The sequence below is a fragment of the Gastrolobium bilobum genome, unplaced genomic scaffold (genome assembly GCF_033153095.1).
Source record: "Gastrolobium bilobum isolate Gb01-03AN ecotype WA unplaced genomic scaffold, APGP_CSIRO_Gbil_v1 utg10138, whole genome shotgun sequence".
In the NCBI taxonomy this organism is placed as follows: Eukaryota; Viridiplantae; Streptophyta; class Magnoliopsida; order Fabales; family Fabaceae; genus Gastrolobium; species Gastrolobium bilobum.
Window position 1 is genome coordinate 361,297 of NW_026898403.1, and position 22,882 is coordinate 384,178.

The 22,882-nt window shown below is 34.1% G+C and overlaps 2 protein-coding genes across 3 annotated transcripts; both read left to right on the forward strand.

Moving 5' to 3' along the window:
- Positions 1 to 1,480: 1,480 nt before the first annotated feature.
- LOC133315788 (uncharacterized) lies at positions 1,481 to 5,030 on the forward strand. Of its 2 annotated transcripts, none has more exons than XM_061517461.1 (7): positions 1,481 to 1,684; positions 1,794 to 1,863; positions 2,028 to 2,187; positions 2,612 to 2,693; positions 3,420 to 3,636; positions 3,845 to 3,909; positions 4,482 to 5,030. In XM_061517461.1, exons 1-7 carry the CDS (start codon positions 1,595 to 1,597, stop codon positions 4,734 to 4,736), a joined length of 939 nt encoding a protein of 312 aa, XP_061373445.1. In that variant the 5' UTR covers positions 1,481 to 1,594; the 3' UTR covers positions 4,737 to 5,030. The 2 variants fall into 2 exon arrangements, with proteins under 2 accessions (XP_061373445.1, XP_061373446.1); XM_061517462.1 differs by having other exon boundaries at positions 1,623 to 1,684; positions 2,031 to 2,187; positions 4,482 to 5,029.
- Positions 5,031 to 17,901: 12,871 nt separating this feature from the next.
- LOC133315783 (mitogen-activated protein kinase homolog D5) lies at positions 17,902 to 22,167 on the forward strand. Its single transcript, XM_061517453.1, has 7 exons — positions 17,902 to 18,031; positions 18,190 to 18,447; positions 18,568 to 18,697; positions 19,589 to 19,726; positions 20,162 to 20,494; positions 20,845 to 21,025; positions 21,793 to 22,167. Exons 2-7 carry the CDS (start codon positions 18,200 to 18,202, stop codon positions 21,963 to 21,965), a joined length of 1,203 nt encoding a protein of 400 aa, XP_061373437.1. The 5' UTR covers positions 17,902 to 18,031; positions 18,190 to 18,199; the 3' UTR covers positions 21,966 to 22,167.
- Positions 22,168 to 22,882: the final 715 nt, after the last annotated feature.

A 22,882-nucleotide genomic window follows, 5' to 3' on the forward strand; every position in this document is an offset into this window, starting at 1 on the left:
GGCGTAACGTAACCACGGAGGTAGCAGTGAATCGAAGGATGATCGGCGATGAGGATGATGACCCAGAAAGAAAGACGTTGAATTTGAAGCCCTGTTCTCGGGTGACAAACTTCCAACGCGATCTCATGGCTGGGGCAGTGATGGGAGGGGCGGTGCACACCATTCCAAATAGGTTTGCTTAGTGATACTGATTACCAGCACATGCCAGAAAACAAATGACCACCATAGAAATATATACTTGAGCTGTGTATGCAACCAGAAAACAAGTGACCACCATAGAAAACCATTCTTTTTGTGCGCTTAGTTAAAGGGTATGCTGGTCTTTTGATTAGTATCAAGTTAAAGCAAATAGGTTGCTTTCTACGAATACCACACTGGCTGTGGGATAGTTTAGCCGGATATATGCACAGAGATAGATAGAGAACTTGGTTTGATAGGTTTCTGATTTAGATAGGTAAGTAAGAAATCAAACACAACCAAACATGGATACCTTATATTCCCACTACCCATTTCCCCATCTATCTCAACAGATGCCAGCAACCAAACACCTCCTTATAGTTTTTATGGATTAGAAGACTAAAATGGCATTTATTTTACCATTCTAAATTACCTTTCTTATCTAATTAATAAAGAGTCATCAAGAGAAAACCCGGGTTAGGTTGGGGGAACAGCTCCTTATTACATTTATTTATGTTCCCATTCCTTCATAACAAATCAAAAATGTTTTGCAAGAGGTCATATTCATATGACTATCAACAATGGTTCCGCTTCCGCTTCCGCCTACAATTTAACCAAGTTATGTTGATAATTACTTCGCAAGACTTTTTCTTAGGCCTTCGAAAGCCACTTTATAAAGATGACTTGTGATTACAACATTCAAACTTCTCGTGCTGCCATTCTAAGAAAAGGAAAAACTGTTTGAGCATGAATCTAGGAACTTATGTCTAATTTAAATCATACTTCTAACTACAAAGCAACTCTATTACATATTATCTGAAAGACTAGAAATAACATAATCCTCCAAATCCTAGTCCGAAATGCACAAATAGTTGTTATAGTAATAAAAATGAAGTGGCACAAACTTTAAAGCATAGGATATTATACCTATATTTTTTTATGTCTATTCTATTTTTTTTTTCAATATCATTAGATTAGAATTTTAAAATAAATAAATAAATGATAAATGTGAGTTAAGACTTTAATATAACAATATTAAAAATGAATAAGTAAAATTGGCATAAAAAAAGATAAGCATACTATTATATCCCAATTTTAAAAAGTGCTGCAAGCCGTACTTTTTTTTTTTTGTGTGATTAAAATAAGAGATAATATATTATATCTATTATTTTTCATGTTTACTTTACTTGCTTTTTTTTTTTTTAATATCATCGAATCACAATTTCTTGCGAAAAGGGAGAAAATGGGAAGTTTACTTGACATTCTGATCTGAAAAGAAATAGACAGAGTAGACATTAAAAAATAAAAAAATCTATGTGAGGTAGGTCAACGAAAGAATCTATGTGAGGTACAGTACACTAGTAGTGTTTGTAACTGAGAGCGTTGGGTTGGGTGAAGGAGCCAAAGCACGCACAAAATGATGCCCAAATGCTCTCTACAGACACAGCCATCTCAGTTTCAGAGCTTGAACAATCTCCGACAACTCGCCGAAACGCGTCGTTTCAAGGTAATCCCTAGTCCCTCATTCGTTTGCGTTTCTCTATTCTCATTTTATTTTTATAGACACAAAACATAATCAGATAGATATATCATATGTTAATGTTACAATTTGGCAGGTATGGTTGTTGGATCAGTTCGGAGTCCTCCATGATGGAAAACAACCTTATCCTGGTGCTATTTCAACATGTATGCATTTTTTATTTTGTTCTCTTGTTAAAGACATCATCGTATGTTTTGTGTCTTATAAACCTTATGTTTGGTTGGTTTCTATTGGCCAACCACACAGGTGAACCTAATTTTTTCTCTTTTTTTTTTTTTAAAAAAAAAAAAAATTGTTTGATTTTTTTTAGTAGAAAATATAGCAAAGACGGGTGCTAAGATGGTGATCATAAGCAACTCCTCGAGACGTTCATCAGTGACTATTGAAAAAGTCAAGAGTCTTGGCTTTGATGCCTCTCTTTTTCTGGGAGTCATCACTAGTGGAGAACTCACTCATCAGTACTTGCAAAGGTTCTACCAACTTATCTCTTTGTTTCCTTTTCATTGAGCAAAACAAAAACCAATCAATTGTGATTGTGAAATCTTTATTAATTTCCTTTTATATGGTTACTGGTGAGCTATGGTATTGTAAGTGTTAATCTCAGTTGGATGAGTGAATTGTTGATAAATGACTGTTACATGGCTTTGGTTGAATGATCCGACCTTTATTTTTTCTTCCAATACCCTTTTTCTGTTCTTCACTGCTTAGTTCATGTTTCTTTTCTATGTCTAATTACAATCATACTACAAATTTTCTGTTGCATCTAGTGCTTTTAGCTCTTGAGAAAACGTTTAACTGTACAAAAATTTGCCCTTGCTATCCATGTTCAATCATCAATTCCATCCTTTTGCATTTATGCATATTCATTCTTTCAATAAATTGTGTTTCAAACAGGAGAGATGATCCTTGGTTTGCAGCATTGGGAAGGTCTTGTATTCATTTCACCTGGAATGGCCGGGGAGCAATATCTCTCGAGGTGTGTAGAGCAGCAATGCCTTTTAGCTTGAATTCTGATAATCAACATATTCAATTGCTACTTCCATGAATATTATTGTGCTATGCAATACAACTTGTGTTAGAGATATATAAAACTATTAATGTAGCCTCACCCATCAGCTTAAGCTTTTGGGTTGAATTGGTTCTTTACATGGTATCAAAGCCTCGATGTCATGGGTTCGATCCTTACCGCCCCCCCATTTAATTAATAATCAATTAAGTCTTGTGTAGTTTCTCAGCACATGTAGGTGGACCTGTACATTGTCTACCCTTCAAGTCCAATGAGATTTTGTATGAGGGGGCGTGTTAGAGATATATAAAACTATTAATGTAGCTTTACCCATCAGCTTAAGCTTTTGGGTTAAATTGGTTCTTTACAACATGGTTTGATTCTTGGAGCAATTGTTTTCTCGGTAAATTAAGGAGCAATCAGGTTTATAGTGAAATCAATTAGTCTGCTTACAAGGAGCTCCTTTCTTCTAACTGATTAAAGATATACCAAGAACTGAGGAATTTGGTTTGCACTAAACAGTAGATTACTGAGGTCTTCTCAATTTTTATCCATGTCAAAGTCAAATTATTCTCAATTATCACAAATCTGGGGAAGACGTGTATAAAATTGTGGTATATAATGTAAATATGATTGCCATAAATAATATACATCCAGGGCATTAAAGTCTTACAGCATATGAATAACTTCTTCTAGGGCTTAGACTTGCAAGTCGTGGAGAATGTTGAAGAAGCTGAGTTTGTTTTGGCTCATGGCACTGAAGCCTTGGGGGATGCCAATGGGAATGCACGTTCAATGAAACTTGAAGACCTTGAGAGAATATTGGAGCTTTGTGCAGCCAAAAGAATTCCTATGGTGGTAGCCAATCCAGATTATGTTACTGTTGAAGCAAGAGACTTACGTGTGATGCCTGGTGAATTTGCTTTATCTTATCCTTTCTCCTTTAAACCAAATCTAAAAGCATAACACCTAAATAGTAATAAGTTACCTTTTCATCCAAAGTTACAGCATTAAGTTTTCATTAGATGAGATTGCTACTAGTATCATGTTACTTCTTTTTCTTCTTTTTTCTTTACAGTTTCACCATATGCTAATATTTTGTGTATGTATTTTAAATTTAGGTACACTAGCAGCTAAATATGAAAAGCTTGGGGGTGAAGTAAAATGGATGGGCAAACCTGATGAGGTGATAAAACCATTTCTGAGTGAATAAATCCATTTTTTATAGTTGTTTTCTCCTGTATGTAATCTATAAGAATTCATCTTCAGAACATATTAGCTTGTCAATTTATTGCTTTATCATCTGGTTCAGAAGACAAGTGTCAACTTTCAAAATGATTAAGTAGCATGTTTAATACCTCAAGGATTTTCAAGTTAACTGCATCCTCTTATTTTAAGTGTGCACAATGTGTTTTCAATCTTAACATACAAAAGTAAATTCACAGTTTTAAATTTTCAAGTCAAGCTAAGTTGTGTCCAGTTAATATCGTTAAATGGATTAAATTGGGTAAACTGTTTTCCTCAAAATCTCAAATTCTACATAATTCATATCAACAATTTGATATGTTTAGGATCATTGAAATATATATTCAATGCAGATATATAATTTTTTGGCTAACAAGTAGCAAAATACTTATTTATATGATAACATTATTAACATCTTTGTGGATCTCAATATATATCATCTTCTGTTGCATTTGCATATCCATCCTTATTCCATGTTCTTGACAAGTATTTGTAACTATTGAGATTTGTCAGATAATCTACAAGTCAGCCATGGCCATAGCTGGCACAGATGTTTCTGACTGTATAGCTGTGGGTGATTCTCTCCATCATGATATTAAGGGCGCTAATGCTGCTGGAATCGAATCAGTTTTTATTACTGGTGGGGTTCATGCAACTGAACTTGGACTACATGGTTTTGGAGAAGTTGCAAATTCATCTTCTGTGCAATCGCTTGCAACGAAATATAATGCTTATCCATCTTATGTGTTGCCAGCATTCACATGGTAGAACATCACATGATAAACATTCACATGCTTATCCACTACAATTATCATTGTAATTGTTTTTTTAGCGTTTGTATAATTTATTGACCACTGGTTCCCATACGAACTATGTTTGTGCATGTAAAGAGAATACAGTAGATGCATAGTGGAAGACCATTGTTGATGAGATATAGAAGTATGAAACAATATCTTTGAACATCATTAATTTTGAGATCTTATGTTGTATTGTGATATTTTGGCTTACTCAAGCTGAGTAATTTTATGTTATTGGAAAATTGCACTATTGCAATTTCATATTATTGGGAAATCGTACTTTTGCACCTTTATGTTATTAGTAAATTGCATTGAGCACGGATAGGAATCAATATATTATATTTTTTTTTATCATATTCCAACATTAATACTTAGTAGACTACTAGGCCCATAATTCATTAAAAATATAATACTTATTATAACGTGTTTTGGTATTTTTCAACACATTGATTACCATAATCTTATCGTGAGATTATGTTGTATTGGATTGTATTGAGATATTGTAATTGGAATATATTTTTTTTTTAAAAGTCACATAAAGTAAATTTTCAATTATTAACTCAATAGAGTTATTTTTAAAATAAAATTATTCTAAAATAAAAATAAATTGATTAATGTTGCCCAAGTTAGAGAATAATAGAAAAAATTTCATGTGGCTAACATTAATTGTTTTTATATTTAAAAATAATCAAATTAATGGGTATTCTAATTAATTGATTAGTATTAAGCCATTTTGTGATCGTATTAAATTAGATTTTGACATCTATTGATATTCGATCCAGTTTCGCACCAAAATATAAGCAATTATATTTGACTCAAATTTGTGACGGGAGAACCCGAATTAACATATTAATAATTAATGTTTTGCTAATTGTTAATGTGAATTCATATAGAGTGTCATTGTTCGTTGGTGTGTGAACCAATGAACAAGCATTAGAGGGTAGATTACATGATTAGTGCATAGACTAATATGCGATTGGATGTGTGATATGATATGTTTGTGCGTATAGCCATGGAATCATGAGTTGATTGGTTAAGATTCATTGGCCAAGAGAATATAACATGGACTTTCCCTTCGAGGGATTTATCGAAGAGGCTTATATCTTCGGTGTTCCATATGGATACTCACTTGAGGTATACCTCATTTTAGTGGTCCTAGTGTACTAGGTAGAGAAAGAGAATTGATGATTAAGTAGGTTCATTGACCAAAAGAATATGGCATGGGCTTCCTTTTACGACATTATCCTAAGAGGTCCAACTCTTGGAAGTCCATGTGGGCATTTGTATGAGTGACAGCTCATCAAGTGGTCCTAGTGCACCAGGTCCATGAATTAATCAACTCTAGGTTGCCTCAATGTATATATAATGTTATATTATGCTATGTGTATTTTAACATTTCATGTAGGCAAGTGAACTTAAAGGTGGAGGAATCTCCAAGGATTCTTAATTTACTAAGATTTTTAACTCTCCTTATTTGGGGTTATATGGTTTCAGGTCCTCAAAGAGGAGGGAGTAATATTTCAAGGGAAAAGGAACATATATAGCTCTCTTGAAGATTGCTTATGTTTGACATGCTTATTTTAGGAGCCTATGTATTTGGAAAACCATTTTGAGAAGAAGACATGCATTTTGATAAAAAGGCATTAATATGTTGTATATGTCTTATGATTCAAGCATGTATTTTTGGTTTGTAATTCAAGTGATTGAGGCATATGTTTATAATGCCAATTATGTCAAAGTGGTATGTCTTGTAATTGAGTATTGAGATGGATTATTTGGATGTTTCCTTTGGAATAAAGAACTCTTGGTTATATGTGAATTGATAGGTGCACCTGTGTAACTAATGTATTCTGTCATGGAATGACCAATAACAAGTTACACATTGATGTCTAAGTTGAATTTTGAATTAAGTTATGTATGGATGTATTATTGATTATAGATGTAAAGGCTTTGAGGCTTAAGTCATGTATCCATGGATGGATATTTTAATAAGTAGTATGAATTCAAGGATTAAATAGATATACACAAGTGTACTTATATAATTGTCAATTAGGTTCATTTAGGAGTTTGTATAGCCAAATGATGACATTTAGACTCCTAACTTGAATCTTGAAATGTTATTTTTGACCATTGTCATGAAATATCCGGATATTTCATGTCCCATATCTGGCTATTTCAAGGTCAAATATCTGGGTACGCACCCGATCAATATCCAGATATCTAGGCATGTCAGCAGTTACCTTAGCATATTAAAATTGGCATATTTTGAACTAGAGAGGTCCAAATTGAGTGAAACTTGAACCTTCGTAAAACTAACTAACAATCATGAAATATTCGGATATTTCATGTCCCATACTAGTTATTTCAAGGCCAAATATCTGGGTACGCCCCTGATCAATATCCAAATATCTAGGAAGGGCAACAGTGACCTTAGCATATTAAAATTGGCATGGTCCAAATTAAGTGAAAATTGAACCTCTGTAAAGATAACTCAAAGACCTTTAATTCTAAAAAATCTTTAGATTTTTAGATAAGAGACTTGTTCCCAGTTTTATTTTGAAGTTGTTGTCCTATTTTTAAAAGTTTGGTTTGAAGGAGTTGACTTGCAATGTGCATAACTTTAGATGTACAAATCTAATTGAAGCAAATAATATATCATTAAATCTTAAAGTGTAACATCCTCGTCTTGAGTTGGTTTAACTAACATACATATAATACTAAAATATGCATCAGCGGAAGACTTAACTTACTTTAGCTTACGAAAATACAAGCTAACTTTTTCCTTTTATTTCTTTAATTCGTTACACATAATATATAACATTTCATAACTTTCTTCTAATTAATTTTTCATGTGACGAAAACTAAAATCGAACAGCTTAACGATTGTAAATCGAACAAATGGGGATTTAGAAATTCCACGCTCAATGTTCCCTGATAAACAATTCATGTAGTTTATAAATCCAGAAGTCTCAGATATCCATCAAGGATCAAATATCAATCCATGGGCTCATATATAAATTGGCTTTGCGCCACTATGTCTAACAGCATGCATAACCAACACATACATATAACTGAATATTACGTAATCAAATAAACATGTATGAATACACAATTGTACATGCATCAAGACGAAAAACATGTACAAAACATATACATGCCATATACAAAATAACGGATCAGACATCATGATCCTCAAAATAAATAGAATACAAAAGCAACATAATAATCCTCCAAAATACAGTAGCATACTGCTACCCTAGACTCGGTTCACTAAGGCACTCTATCCACTGGTGTATCCCTGCCCTGTGAGGGCTCGCGGGCAATCTGTACATTTAAAATGATGTCCCAAATGGGGTGAGATAACAATCTCAATAAGCTCTAGGTTTATAGAGAATTCTCCATACTCTAGGCCCACTCCTGCATGAAAGTCAGATACAAAGTATACAGAGCATCATATAAACAAATATCATAACTGAACAAAGCATATACACATATCTTATCAGAGGTGTACGCAGTCATTCCCAAGGGAGGACCCCAAGCAGAACTCAACGCACGTGTTTCTAAGGGAGGACCCTGAGCAGAACCAAATATATATCAGAGGTATACATAGTCAGTCTAAAGGGAGAACTCCAAGCAGACATCAGTGCACATAGAATCAATGGACAAAGATCATTACAAAAATCACATCAGAACAAAACATATCACATTATCATATAGCTCTATATAAATGCATCTATACAAAGCATCAAATACAATCATACAATTCAATCATAGTCCACCAACCATGGTGGAGCACACAAGTAGAAAAAGACTCCTTAAACATATAGCTTACCTCTCGAAGCTATATGAATGGCCTACTTGAAATATGAGTTACCTAGCATCCTCTGATGTCGGATCCACAACAAGACTCTTAGGCGCACCTAGAATAGGGAATCCACACAAATATCAATAAAATGGTTTACAGGAAAGTAATTAACCAAATACACCATTTATTGATTTCATCTTTTACTTATCAATTCTTATGTCAATGATATGCCATACACACAAGTCATAACCAGTTTTCTTTTTACTTAACCATATCAGACCATGGGTGGTGGTTCTTTGTTCAATAAATCCCCACATAATTCCACACATTCACCTAGTCTTGGGATGGCCTCAAAAGGCCTTCAAAACACTCATTACTCCTCTAAGCATCTTAAAGCCTATTTTTCCAAATTTAAGACAGAGTGCCCATTACAAAGGAGCTATAAGATTTCTCTTTGTATAGTGCCTAAACCCAAGCTTAGACACCTAAATAAATTATTTTACGCATAAAAGTGTTATCACTTTGCGAAACAATATCCCTGAACGTATACATCCTTTGAAAAGGGCCAAAACTCATTTTAAGGTCATGCAAAGGAGCTACCTTATTTTCTTTTTTTCTTTCACGAAAGCGAAGGTTCATACACCTTAGAATATTATTCCACGCATAAAAGTGTGCTCGCTTTGCAAAACAGTATATCCTAGCGCATACCTCCTTTGAAAATGACCATAATCACATATAAGGCCCAAAGAAGGAACTTATTCATTTTTCTTTTTATCTAACCCAATCAAAGGTTTAAACATCTAATCATATAGTCCTTAGACCGTATAAGTTCTCAGTAGCACAAACAATCACTCTTAAAACATACTTCCTTTGTAAATAGCTAAAAGGCACATAAAGGAAATCATGTCAATTTTATGACTCCAATACTTTAGTCCATCAAATTCAAGCTTATCACACACCTCTAATCCAAAATTCATTAACATATTCAAGATTTCCAAGGTTCTACAATTCAAGCACATATGCCTCAAAGTGACATTTTCACAACCAAGGAATTCTTTAACCATTTAACTCCTACGTTCTCTTATACATACATACATATATTCCAAAGCCTACACACATGTTCAAACTTTAATTTTCATTTCAAACCCCTAATTAGACCCTAAATATAACAGCCCGTTACATACCGGTATTGTTAACATTGATTATAATATTAAGCGCAGTTACAATTACAGTAGTTTATTTAAAAATACGAGTAAACTTTTTCCTTTTCATTACGTAAGCATTTGAAATAATATAAAAAGTAATGCTACAAACTGTGATTGTAATTGAAATCTATACGTGGAATTACATTACACATGCTCAACTATAATAAAATGCTTATTTTAAGATACTAAGAGGTTCCCATAAACCCACTTAACATAAATCTCACTTTTTCCACTTTCCTAAATCTGAATACGCTTCTGTCTTTTCAATATTGGGCGTGATGTACACATTATTAATTTCCCATCTTTTTGTATGTTAAACTAGACTCTATTAAGTTTCCAACAAGGTATCACACAATTCATTTGGAGTTCTCTAGCTCCGGTTATCACCGTTTGAAGTTGGACAAACAAAGCTGCCAATCAACTCCAAATAGAGCACCAAACATCCTTCACCATTTTTTCGATTCCCAGTGATTTACCCAACCAAATGCTTTCAATGTTTTATATAGAATACTATACACCTTGATCTTCAATTTGGTATGTCATAAGCATAATTTGAGTAAAAATTGAGGAAGATATGATTTTTGAAAACAGGGGATCTGAACAGCCCCTGCACATGACTCTTTTGGGCAATCTGTGTTCATTTCATCCTACAGAATGCTATACAACTCTAAATGGTATCAAATTTTTAAAAAAACATAGATGACATCTCAAAATTTAAAATTGGGTATGGAACGTCCCAATTAGACCTTTGTGGAGGGAGATATGTTCTCCCAAAGTTGACCTAAAAACTGATCATTTCTTAGAAAATTCGACAGCATCTCCTTCGTTTTTTTAACTTATCCCACTTTACCAAAGTGTGTTCTAATTCCTCAAAACATACCTAATTGAAAAGGGTGGAGCACAAGGATCAACAAACCTTGATGTTCTTACAACCCAGAATATTTTTACATCATTTATCATCCATTTTAGATTCCATTACTTAACTTCATTGACAACTTAATACTCATTTCAATCATATATTCCATGTCATGCATTTATATCATTTGACATATTAATCATAACCTAGAATAGGTCTATTGCCCTTCCATTATATACATACATCAATATTTTTACACAAGGTCCTTCGCGAAGGACGAGCTTAATGCCTTCTTCAGGGCAGCTATCCTCGACTTGTCTTGCCCTACAATCAACATGTCTTCAACATATAAAAGAAAAGTCAAAAAATCTCTAATCTCATACCTCTTCACAAATACGTAGTGGTCAGTCTCAGTCTTCACAAACTTGTGAACAGTCATAAAAGATTCAAATTTCTTGTACCATTGCCGAGGTGCTTGATTTAAGCCATAGAGGCACTTCTTCAACCGACATAATAAGTCTTCTTGTCCTGGAGCTCGGTACCCTTCAAGTTGCTCAATATATATATCTCTTCTTCTAAATCACCGTGAAGGAATATCTTCTACACATCCATTTGTTCTACCTCGAGGTCCATCGAAGCCGCCATGGCTAACATTGTTCGGACCGAGGTCATTTTTTACCACAGGAGAAAAGATCTCCTCAAAGTCTATTCCCTTCTTTTGATTGCAGTCTTTCACTACAATCTGGGCTTTGTATCTCGGCTTCTGGTCGTTCTCTTCCTGTTTGATTTTGTACACCCATTTGTTCTTTAGAGCTCCTCTTCCTTGAGGCAACTCTGTCAATTTATATGTTTGATTTTCATGCAGAGATTTCATCTCGTCCTGCATTGCCTTCTCCCATTCATTCTTATCTGAGCTCGTTATGGCCTCATAATAACTCTGATGTTCACCATCTTTAGCAACAATAGTGTATTCATCATGTGGGTACCTTGTAGAAGGTTGACTTACTTGTGTAGAGTGTCTGGCCCGATTTTCAGTTTGAAAGTCTAGCTCAACATTCTCACCGCAGACCTCTCCATCAACGTCAACAGTTGGCTCTTCTTGTTGCTGGTCATTTTCATCATTGTTTTCTTAATTGTTTTCTCCCCCTGTTTCAGCTCGGACATGAGGGATGTATTCTTTACGTTAGACAACAACCCAGACTTTGGGCTTCGAGATGTCATGAATTGTTTCATTCTCATGAAAGATCACATCTCGGCTTCTCACTATCTCCTTGTTAATTGGATCTCAAAGTCGGAACCCAAACTCGCATCTCGATGAACCGAGGTAAATGCATTCTTTTGTCTTTGCATCGAGATTTGCCCTTTCATCTTTAGGAATATGCATGAAGGCTCGGAATCCAAATATTTTCAAGTGATCATAGGCCACTTTCTGACCTGTCCAGACTTCTTCAGGAATCTCTCCTTCAAGTGGCCGTGATGATGAGAGGTTGATCAAGTCAAAAGCAGTTCTGCAGGCTTCTCCCCATAAAGATTTTGGCAATCCGACATTGGATAACATATTTCGGACCCTCTCTTCAATTGTCCGGTTCATTCTTTCAGCAAGTTCATTCAGCTGCAGAGTCTTGGGGACGTCTTCTCAAGTCGGATCCCAGCGGTTCTACAGTAAGCATCAAATGGGTCGCGGTACTAACCACCGTTGTCCAATTGGACCACCTTCAATTTCTTGCCAATCTCCTTTTCTACCTTAGAATGGAACTTTTTATAGGATTGGAGTATCAGGTCTTTAGTTTTCAACAATATACCCACACTTTGCGAGAATGATCATCAATAAAAGAAATAAAATATTGCACTCCTCTAAGGGATTTCTCCGATATAGAACAAACATCAATGTGAACGAGGTCAAGAATATACTTGTGTCTTTTGGGTTGATCCGGTCTCACAAAAGAAACCCGGTGATGCTTTCCAGCTAGACAGTGCGTGCAGCTCTCCAATGCTTTCCCTTTCAATCTGGTCAATAATAATTTCTTGTTCAGAATTTGGAGTCCTTTCTCGCTCATATGGCTGAAGCGCTTGTGCCACAGCTCCAAGCTATATCTATCTCGGACAAAGTTGGCTTCTCTGCCATTGATCTTTCCTTGCATCACGTACTAGGAGCCTTCCTGCTTACCTCATGCAACAACCAAGTTTTCCTTGGCCAGCTTTCATCTACCACAACTAAAGTAGTTCACGAACCAGGCATCATCAAGCTTGCCTACCGAGATTAGGTTCAGTCACATGTCAAGAACATGCCTTATATCTTTCAACATAAGTCGGCACCCGACATCCGTGGTTAGAGTTACATCACCGACACCAAAAATCTTGTTGTCACTTGATTTTCCATCTTCACGACTCCAAAATCACCACCTCGGTAAGAGGAGAAAAAACATTTGTGTGGAGTAACGTGGAAGAAGGCACCAGAGCCAACAATCCAGGTACAATCATCATATGCAACATTCAAATAATTGTCTTCACCGAGGAGAAATATCTTGGCATCCGAGTTGGCAGCCACCGTAGTGGAGCTCTTGTCTTCTTTCTTCTTTGTAATAATCTGATCTGGCTTAACAATGTCGTTCTTCTACTCTTTCTGCAGAGTCTTGCAGTCCGGCTTCTTGTGACCAGGCTTCTCATAATAGAAACACTTCAACTCATATCTTGGCCTAGACCAACCCTCTGGACTTGTCACGTCCCCAGCTCTTGCTACGACCCTAGGCGTCGGACCTTCCTCTATTCTTGGTCATGTTTGCCTTAGATGTGCTGGTTACACCTCGTTCCTTTCTCCTGGACTCTTCATTTAGGAGGCTGTCTTTCACGGCATCCATAGTCATCTTTCCATCACGAGTCGAATTACTCAAAGTAACTACCAGAGTATCCCAGCTTTTCTGGTAGTGAGCTCAATAGTAGCAAACTCTGGATCTCATCATCAATCTTCATCTCAGCTTTGGACAATTGGTTCACAATACCTTTGTAGGTTTTTGAGGTGCTCTATCATACTCATCACGTCTTTGTGTTCCAACTTCACAAGTCAGTGAATCAAGTATGCTTTGTTCCTGGGAGTCTTCTTCTGAATCATGGACTCCAACTTCGTCCACAACTTGTACGCATTCGTGAATTCTGACACGTGTTCAAAGAGGCTTTTATTAATATACTTCCTGATTGTGGCCACCGCCTTTCGACTCAGGATCTCTCATTCCTTCTTGGTTTTGCCTTCAGGCCTCTCTTCAAGGATGATGGGCTCATATAGATCTTTGCAGTAGAGATGGTCTTCCATCATCGGTCTCCAGTAAGTAAAGTTATCCGCGGTCAGCTCGAACATGTCTCCATCATGTGAAATTTCACCGGTCTCCATCTCGTCTCCTTCAAAACCCTTCAAACTCGGGCTCTGAGATCACTATTGGGTCAAGTCGGACCCTCAAGTCGATTGCGGAAGCAAAACAGTAAAATGCAAGAAGAGAGAGATGGAGAAGAACATAGACAATTTGTTTAACGTGGAAAAACCTTCTCCAATGTGAAGAAGTAAAAATCCATGGGACACTAGTCTAGAATCAAACTTCCACTATAAGAATAATGAGTTACAACAGTCAAACTTCCCTAGTCACTAAAGGTACAATCAAACTTCACCTACACTGGTGGTAATCTCAAACTTCCCTAAAGAGGTATCTTACTTCAAACTTCTCTCTAGAGGTATTCAAAATTCTTTTTCTCATTTTCATATCTCTAAACCTCACACACTATAAGCTTATATAGGGGAGGGAGATGATTCTAGATCTTCAATTATGGAGAGATATCGAACCACTCAAATGATGTGTCTCTTGAGCCTTGCACCAAAATGATGAGTTCAAACCTTTTGGAACTTGAGCCAAGCATTGAAGAAAGAACAACTCCCAACATATGTTCAGTGTCAACACAATTACACAAGCCCTAGTAAAGGCATAATGACAACAATTTCCATAATAAATTTTCACTTCAAGGACTCAAAAATGAAAAGAAAAGAAAAACATTTTGCATTCAATTTTAAGAGATTAACGATAATAAATTTTGAGTTAGTGTATTTGATTTTTTGTTTATAAATTCTCAAATTGTGATTTGAGTTAAAAGTTTGTCTTTTACAGCTTTTGTTAAATCGTAATTTTTTTTTGATACATTAGTTAGAATTGAACATACAACTTAATACAAATTATTCAAACCTCTCATCTCTTAATGTCAACTTACTTATTTGTATAATACTTACTAGTCTAAATCTTATAATGACAATTACGTAATTGCATGTCACTTACTTAATTGACATCAATGCTAGTTGCAAACTGAAGTAACTCAAACTAAGTGCAGTATTACAAACTGGAGATTTATATTCAACTGCTCAAAAACTGCAAATTGCAATGCTTGAATTCATGAATAACATAACTTAAATGATTTCGTTTCCCTTGTATTAGAAAATATTCGGATATTCATATCTAATTTGAAACAGTAGAGGAACAATTTTTGGCCTTTTTATATTACAATAACAAAGAGAAACTTATTTCTTTTTATAATATGGTAGAGTATTTAAGACAATTCATGCTATTCAAGATAATTATTTACTATCTAAACTAATAAAGGTAATTTGTCTTTTTTTTTTTGTACGAAGTACCACAAATATTGTCTTTGAGATTTAGTATACTAAAAAAAGTTCATATTTAGATTTAGTCATTTAGCTCTCAGGTAACTATTTATTATATTGGTATTTTTGTTACCAATATAAAAATAAAATAGAGAATAACGAGATTGGCTTATGAATCTCACCTATCGAACCAGCATATTTTTGTTTGTAATATATATTATATTTCCTATATCTTCTATACTATTATAATGAACCAAATCTGAAGTTGTCATTCTATTAGTAAAAAAATAAAATAAAATAATAGATTTACTTAAAAAAAATTATTTGTTCGTGTCAATAAAAAAAGTCCAATGTGTTGGATAAATTGAAAAAAAAAAATTAAATATGAAAATTAAATGAGAAAGCCAAGTTTTAAATATGGCAAATGGGCAAATGCCCAATCTCTAGTATCTTATTTCCCTCTAAAAAAGGTAACAAAGAGCATTTGTTAACTTAGTAGAATTAATTATGGCATTAAAGTAAAAAAATTTCTAAATGAAAAAAAAAAAGCATTTAATATTACTAAATAAAAAAACACTAAATACCTTCCTTTTTAATGAATGGAAATTGCTTCAATAACTATTATTAATAAAGGGAAGCATTGTCTTAAACACATTGGTTAAGAATGATATATATAATAAGAAAATAAACAAAGAAAAGGAATAAGAGCTTAGGAAATCACAGAAAAATGAATGAATGAATAAAATGAAAAAGGGTCGACACATGCGAGAGAGATGACAATTTTTTTAGAAGTTAGGTGAGATAGTATAGATCCATTTGACCAAAACGCCTCACACGACGCAAATCAGGTTGTATTTCAAATCTTAAACACTGCAATTGCATCATCATCATAATTGTTATCAACCTCACATATTATTCATAACTTGTTCTCTATTCATAATATCCACTAAATATTGTTTTAGCAAATAATAAATATTTATTTATAATTTAAAATATAATATAAAATTAAATTAGTAAAGAAAATACAAATTATATGTATATATACATATATGAAATTTTCATGAATATTTTTATGTGAGCTTTATGAACATTATTTCATGTGATGTTAATAAAAATTTATTTCATGTGATCTTAATGAAAATTTATCTCATGTGATATTTGTGAATTTTATCTTTTTATATTTTAATTTAGTTTTGGTCTATAAACTTTAGTTTGCAACTTGGTAGGCCTTACAAGCTGTATTAAGTTTTTTAGTTTTTTATAAAAGGTCAGATCAAACCTATAAATCAAGCCTTTAATAGGCTAATAGGCCAGTATAGGCTTTAAATATTTTATATAGGTTTAGGCTATCAAAGCCAAAGTCTAGCCTAACTTTATTTATACCCCTAGCTGTGACCTGTGAAGAACATTAACGTAGAGGGACAACAAACTTCACAATTAAAAAAAAACATGGAACAATCAATGACAAATGTTTAAAATCATTTAAATGACATTAGATCCACATAAATCATTTAATCAATGTTTAGATATTTTAAAAATACAAAAAAAAAGAGAAGAAGTTGTTAATGAATATGTATAAGAAATTTTCAAACTCCATATATATACATATATGGTTATTGATTTTTCTCTTAAACAGTTTCCACTGATTAATCGCCAAAATTCTCATTTCTGTTGTGAAATCAAATACAAATAACATAAGAAACAATTTAATTCCATTACCAATAGTAATTGTAGCTCTACATTAAAATAATTAAAAAAAAGATAAACGTAAAACAACACTCCATTTTTTAAAAGAAATAAAATCAATAACTACAACCAAACAAAAAAAAGTTGTGAATGAAAAGAAAGGGGCATGAATTTCACTCATGTTAAAAACATCCAATAAACAATTATAGCAAGCAAAGACAAAGAATTTTTTCTTTTACAAGGTTAAAAAATGTAAATCAATTTCCCCTTTAGCGGATAATATAATTACCAATGCCAATAACATGTATTCGTAAAATCTTGATAAAGGAACGAAACATCATACCTTGTCATAGAATGGCTGAGTTCCGGGTGGTGAGTGCGAATAAGAAAAAAAAGGTTAGAAAAAACCTCAAATGGAAAAAGATGAAAGAAAAAAAAAAATTAAGAAAAAAGCAATATGGTATCTGGTCATACACGCAAACCAGCTCTAAATCTTCGTCCATTACAATTTTAGCTAGGGCCAATTTATAATTTTAGCTAAGGCCCAGTTATAATTATTTATATAATTATATATAATAATAAAATTTATTGAAATATAATTGAAACTCAGATCCAATCTAAATATAACATGGCTACGCCATTGAACCCAAATTATATATATATTTATATCATGGCAAATTGGCAAATGCATTCCCTCTAAAAAAAGGTTGCAAAGAACATTTGTTAACTGAGTAGAATTAATTATGGCATTAAAGTAAAAAAAATATTAAATGAAAATGAAAGCATTTAATATTACTAAATAAATAAATAAAAACACTAAATACCTTCCTTTTTAAGGAATGAAAATTGCTTCGATAACTATTATTAATAAAGGAAAGCATTGTCTTAAACACATTGGTTAACAATGATATATATAATAAGAAAATAAAAAAAGAAAATGAGCTTTGGAAATCACAGAAAAATGAATGAATAAAATGAAAAAGGGTTGACAGATGTGAGAGAGATGACAATTTATGCAGAAGTTAGGGGAGATAGTACAGATCCGTTTGACCAAAACGCCTCACACGACACAAATCAGGTTCTACTTCAAATCTTAAACACTGCAATTGCATCATCATCAGCATAACTGTTATCAACCTCACATATTATTCATAACTTGATCTTTATTCATAATACCCATTAACCCCTCTCTTTCTCTGTCTCTTAAAAAAAAAAAAAAAAAAAACCCAATTTTAGATAGAAGAGAATGGAAGGAGGAGGAGCTGCTCCGCCAGCTGATACCGTCATGTCGGATGCGGTGGCGCCTCCGCCGCAGCAACCCGACCCTCAACAGCAGCAGCAGCCGGCGGCGATGGGGATGGAGAATATTCCGGCGACACTTAGCCACGGTGGCAGGTTCATTCAATACAACATATTCGGTAACATATTTGAAGTAACCTCAAAATACAGACCCCCCATCATGCCAATCGGCAAAGGCGCTTACGGCATCGTCTGGTACAATCAAATCGAACCCCAAGTTTACATTTTTATGTTTTCTTTGATTTTATTATATGCTTTTTTTTAATAAAAATTTGTTTTTTATTTTTATTTTTATTTTTTGGGTATGAATAATAGTTCGGCTCTGAACTCAGAAACGAATGAGCATGTTGCCATCAAGAAGATTGCTAATGCTTTTGACAACAGAATTGATGCCAAGAGGACCCTCCGTGAAATCAAGCTGCTTCGCCATATGGATCATGAAAACGTTAGTGAGTGATATGATGATTGCTTTTTACTTTTTAATTTTATTTTTTAATTTTGCTTGAACTGAATTGAATTGCCTTTGTTTTGTGGTTATCTGGCCATTCAGTTTTGAGATTTAACTTGTTCATTAGATCCTGATTTATGTGTTTGAGTGCTTCAAATTCAATCAACCATTTTATCCATAGAATGTGTTCCTTTTCAGCCTATAAAGAACTAATTCAACCCAAAAATTTAAGTTGTTAGGTGAGGCTACATTAATGGTTTTATATATCTCTAACACGCCCCTATCTATTTACCTACTTGTGCCAAGAAACTCCACAAGACTTGATTAATTATTAATTAGATGGGGGGGGGGATTAAAAGCTTTCAGTTTAGAATCTATTGACTGAATAATAATTGCTCAATGATAGGGCGTACTTGGCACTTGTTAATCTTATATATCATACTTATGTGGCCTGTACTTAGCTTACCAGAAGTAAACTTGTTGCCTCTGATAATTAGCTGCTAGTGCCAAGATGTAGTAATGATAATTCTTAATCTTAATGACTAACGGTTCGCTCAGAACCGACAAAATTGTGTCCAAAAGGAAAATCAATGAGAAATTCTTGTTTTTGTTGGTATCCTTGCAATCATTGATTTGTTTGTCGCTTTATCCTGAATCTTGATGCAGTTCTTTTCCATTTCTGCCCTGCTTTAATGCATGTTTTTATGGATTGACATTTGACTTTAGATGCTTGTCAAGATGTATGTTACACGCTTTGTTTATTTCATTTGTCGCTTGTGGAGTACCCGGTAACTACAGTCCAAATAACTTTATGAGGGGTAATGCCAAAATTTCGGAGCGTTAGTAATATTTCTTTTGTTTGCTTTACCTATTGTAATTATTGTGTAGGTGGTTGCAATAAGGGATATAGTGCCACCACCTCAAAGGGAGGCATTCAATGATGTTTACATTGCATATGAGCTAATGGACACTGACCTTTATCAAATCATTCGTTCAAATCAAGGGTTATCAGAGGAGCACTGTCAGGTACATATTTAAATATGCTCCTTTTTAATTATGCCCATGTTTGTATTAACTGTATGACCATGTGATCACATTACCACATGCTGTATATTCTGTGGAAAGTCTTTCTTGACATTTTTATAGGTGTGGCAAATTCTGTTCTACGGACTTAAGTGAATATATAAATTTAGGATGCATAGGAGAAGTTACTTTTTTCTTCGTGTTCCTTTCCCTCACCTTCATACCTATTTTGACTTCATTACCAACTTGCACAACACATTTTCTCACACTCCTATTACAGCAGTACTGCCAACTTAAGACACTTTTGTAGTAGAGGACTTCTTAAGCATCATGACCTGAGGAAAGGATTGGATAAATTTCTCATTATCTATTTTTGTTTGCAGAGTTTAGTAAATCTTATCCTTTTCACTATCATAAACTTTTTTTTTTTCCATGCAGTATTTTCTGTATCAGATCCTTCGTGGGTTGAAGTACATACATTCTGCAAATGTTCTGCATCGGGACTTAAAGCCTAGCAACCTTCTCCTGAATGCCAACTGTGACTTAAAAATTTGTGATTTTGGACTGGCTCGTGTCACCTCGGAGACTGATTTTATGACTGAATATGTCGTTACAAGATGGTACCGAGCACCAGAGCTTCTGTTAAACTCTTCTGATTACACCGCAGCAATTGATGTATGGTCTGTTGGTTGTATTTTCATGGAACTGATGGATCGAAAGCCTTTATTTCCTGGCAGAGATCATGTTCATCAGTTGCGTCTACTTATGGAGGTAACTTATTATCTGTCTTCGGTATTTGAAGTTCAAGAATTATTGATTTATGTTTGTTTTAATGGTTGAAATGATTAACCTGCTAGATTTGGAAATAACACATCATTAAAGTGAATTGAAATTCTATTGCAGTGTCATTCTGGATTATAATTCAGGTTAAGTTTCACTATATTATGTCCATTCTCGAATACAGTCAGACCCTGTAACCAAATTGGTGAAATTCATGCCCAGATCTGTATTTTATTTGTTATTATTTTTTTAAAACCTTATGGTCAATGTAGTTCACCTTCTACATCAGTCTGTATTGTAGCCAGTGAATCGGTATAACTGATATGTTTTATACTTTTCAGCTGATTGGCACCCCATCGGAAACTGATTTGGGGTTTCTAAATGAAAATGCCAAGAGATACATTAGGCAACTACCTCTTTACCGCCGCCAATCTTTCCAAGAAAAGTTTCCAAGTGTTCATCCTGAAGCTATAGATCTTGTTGAAAGAATGTTAACTTTTGATCCTAGAGAAAGGATTACTGGTAAGCTTTCATTGCCCGAGGCTCTGTATTTTGTGGTTAGATTCAATAATATCAATATGCATACTTCATAATTTTTATGTTTTTTGGCATCATCAGTAGTTGTTAAAAGTCACCTATTCAATTCCTCAATCATGGGTGGATAATTTGCATCTACTGGTTGCACCATAAATTCTTTTAATTTTGCTTTTTGGATGCCAGATTTGTATTAATGTATATATCCTTCAGAAATTGTTTGTGCATGATTTTATTTATTCAAGATATTCTGTCAATCATTGAATGTCTATTATTGATTTATCCAACCGATTTTATTTTTTTTTCCTTCCGATGGAGATATTATTTCCTTCTTTTTAACCCTTTTTTTTTTTACTTGAAATCAAATTATTTTCCCTACCCTCGCAAGTCGGGGCTTCATGAGGAGTTCTATGTTTGTCTACTTGAAATCAAGTTATTAATTATGCTTCCCTGTCCAGGAGAATAGAAACTAGAACATACAAATTTTCAGAAATTAATTTTGAAATGAAAACCAACTTATATCTGGTTGGTTGATTTAGCATATTTTTGCTAAGCAAAGGCAAACAAGAATATTAATTGATTTTCAGCTGTAGTGAGACTTTGTTTGGAACATAGTTGTTAAGTTCTCACTACTGCTTGCACTTTGAGCCCAATCTTAAGTTGCATTGCACAAGTAACAGTGGAACACTTAAAGCTTGCCCTCAAAATTTAGGCCTAATGAAACCGTACTTTGTTTCATTTACTTTGTTTTGCAGTTGAAGGTGCACTGGCACACCCCTACTTAACATCTCTGCATGACATCAGTGATGAACCTGTGTGCACGACTCCCTTCAACTTTGACTTTGAACAACATGCTTTAACAGAGGAACAGATGAAAGAACTGATATACCGAGAGGCTCTAGCATTTAACCCTGAGTATCAGCAGTAGTGATACTGTAATAATGTTGTCATTGGGTTTGGAACGTGTGATGTTTGTGTCCATAGATTAAGAGGTTTCTTTGTGTATATATATCTGTCATCTGAAACCAGATGACCTTGGAATTTGAATTATTTCCATTGGAGGCATGATTGGTAGACTGGAACACAATCATAAGGTATTTGTATTGTTGGCTTATTTGCTTCATATTGTTGTCCAATTCATTGGCTTTAGCCAACTTCTGATTAATCTTTTTTTTTTTCCTTCTCAAATTTGTGCGTTTGTGCGTTTGAAATTCTTTTCAACTTTTTTTATTTTTTTGAAACAGAACCACGTTAAAGGTTATTTGATCTGTTTTGCATGTATAACATTTTAAACATGTTTTTATATTAGCAATTAAAAATCAGTTTAACCGGTGGGGCGTAAGGAATGGTGGTTTATGGTTCAACTAGTAAAAAATAAACAATGCAAAATAGAGATTGACCCACAAATCAATATTCTATATTATTTGTTTATTTTAGATTTCTTTACCGTTTCGGAGAATTGGCCGGTTTATTAGACTCCAGATCTCTGATTTGCAGTGGTTGAACTTTTAGTAAGATTTTAAGCCTAGATCTCAACTGATATGGAGTTAATTGGTAGCTAAGCAGCCAATGTTCGAAACCTTGTTTTTTTTTTTTTTTTTATCCTTCATCGATATTGTCATTGAAAACACTGTCAGAATAAACCTAGTGTGTCGAGGTAAACTCTTGGGGGTTGAACCATTTCTTTTCGATCACTTTGACTTCCGTCACATTCAGTTCCATTATCCATGGCCAGCATTTCTACTGTTAAGGCCACCACTCTCACGTAGGAAGCATCGTTCGTTTCAGGCTCATATTATAACAGCAACCGAGCAGAGGTTCCAAAACTAAAGGAATTGTGCCACT

Bases quoted from the DNA above. Each gene is read 5' to 3' on its own strand.
- LOC133315788 (XM_061517461.1), top strand. From the start codon at position 1,595: ATGATGCCCAAATGCTCTCTACAGACACAGCCATCTCAGTTTCAGAGC. The intron at 1,864-2,027 runs GTATGCATTTTT...GATTTTTTTTAG, and splicing joins TCCTGGTGCTATTTCAACAT to TAGAAAATATAGCAAAGACG. The intron at 2,188-2,611 runs GTTCTACCAACT...TGTTTCAAACAG, and splicing joins ACTCATCAGTACTTGCAAAG to GAGAGATGATCCTTGGTTTG.
- LOC133315783 (XM_061517453.1), top strand. From the start codon at position 18,200: ATGGAAGGAGGAGGAGCTGCTCCGCCAGCTGATACCGTCATGTCGGAT. The intron at 19,727-20,161 runs GTACATATTTAA...TTTTCCATGCAG, and splicing joins TATCAGAGGAGCACTGTCAG to TATTTTCTGTATCAGATCCT. The intron at 21,026-21,792 runs GTAAGCTTTCAT...TTTGTTTTGCAG, and splicing joins TCCTAGAGAAAGGATTACTG to TTGAAGGTGCACTGGCACAC.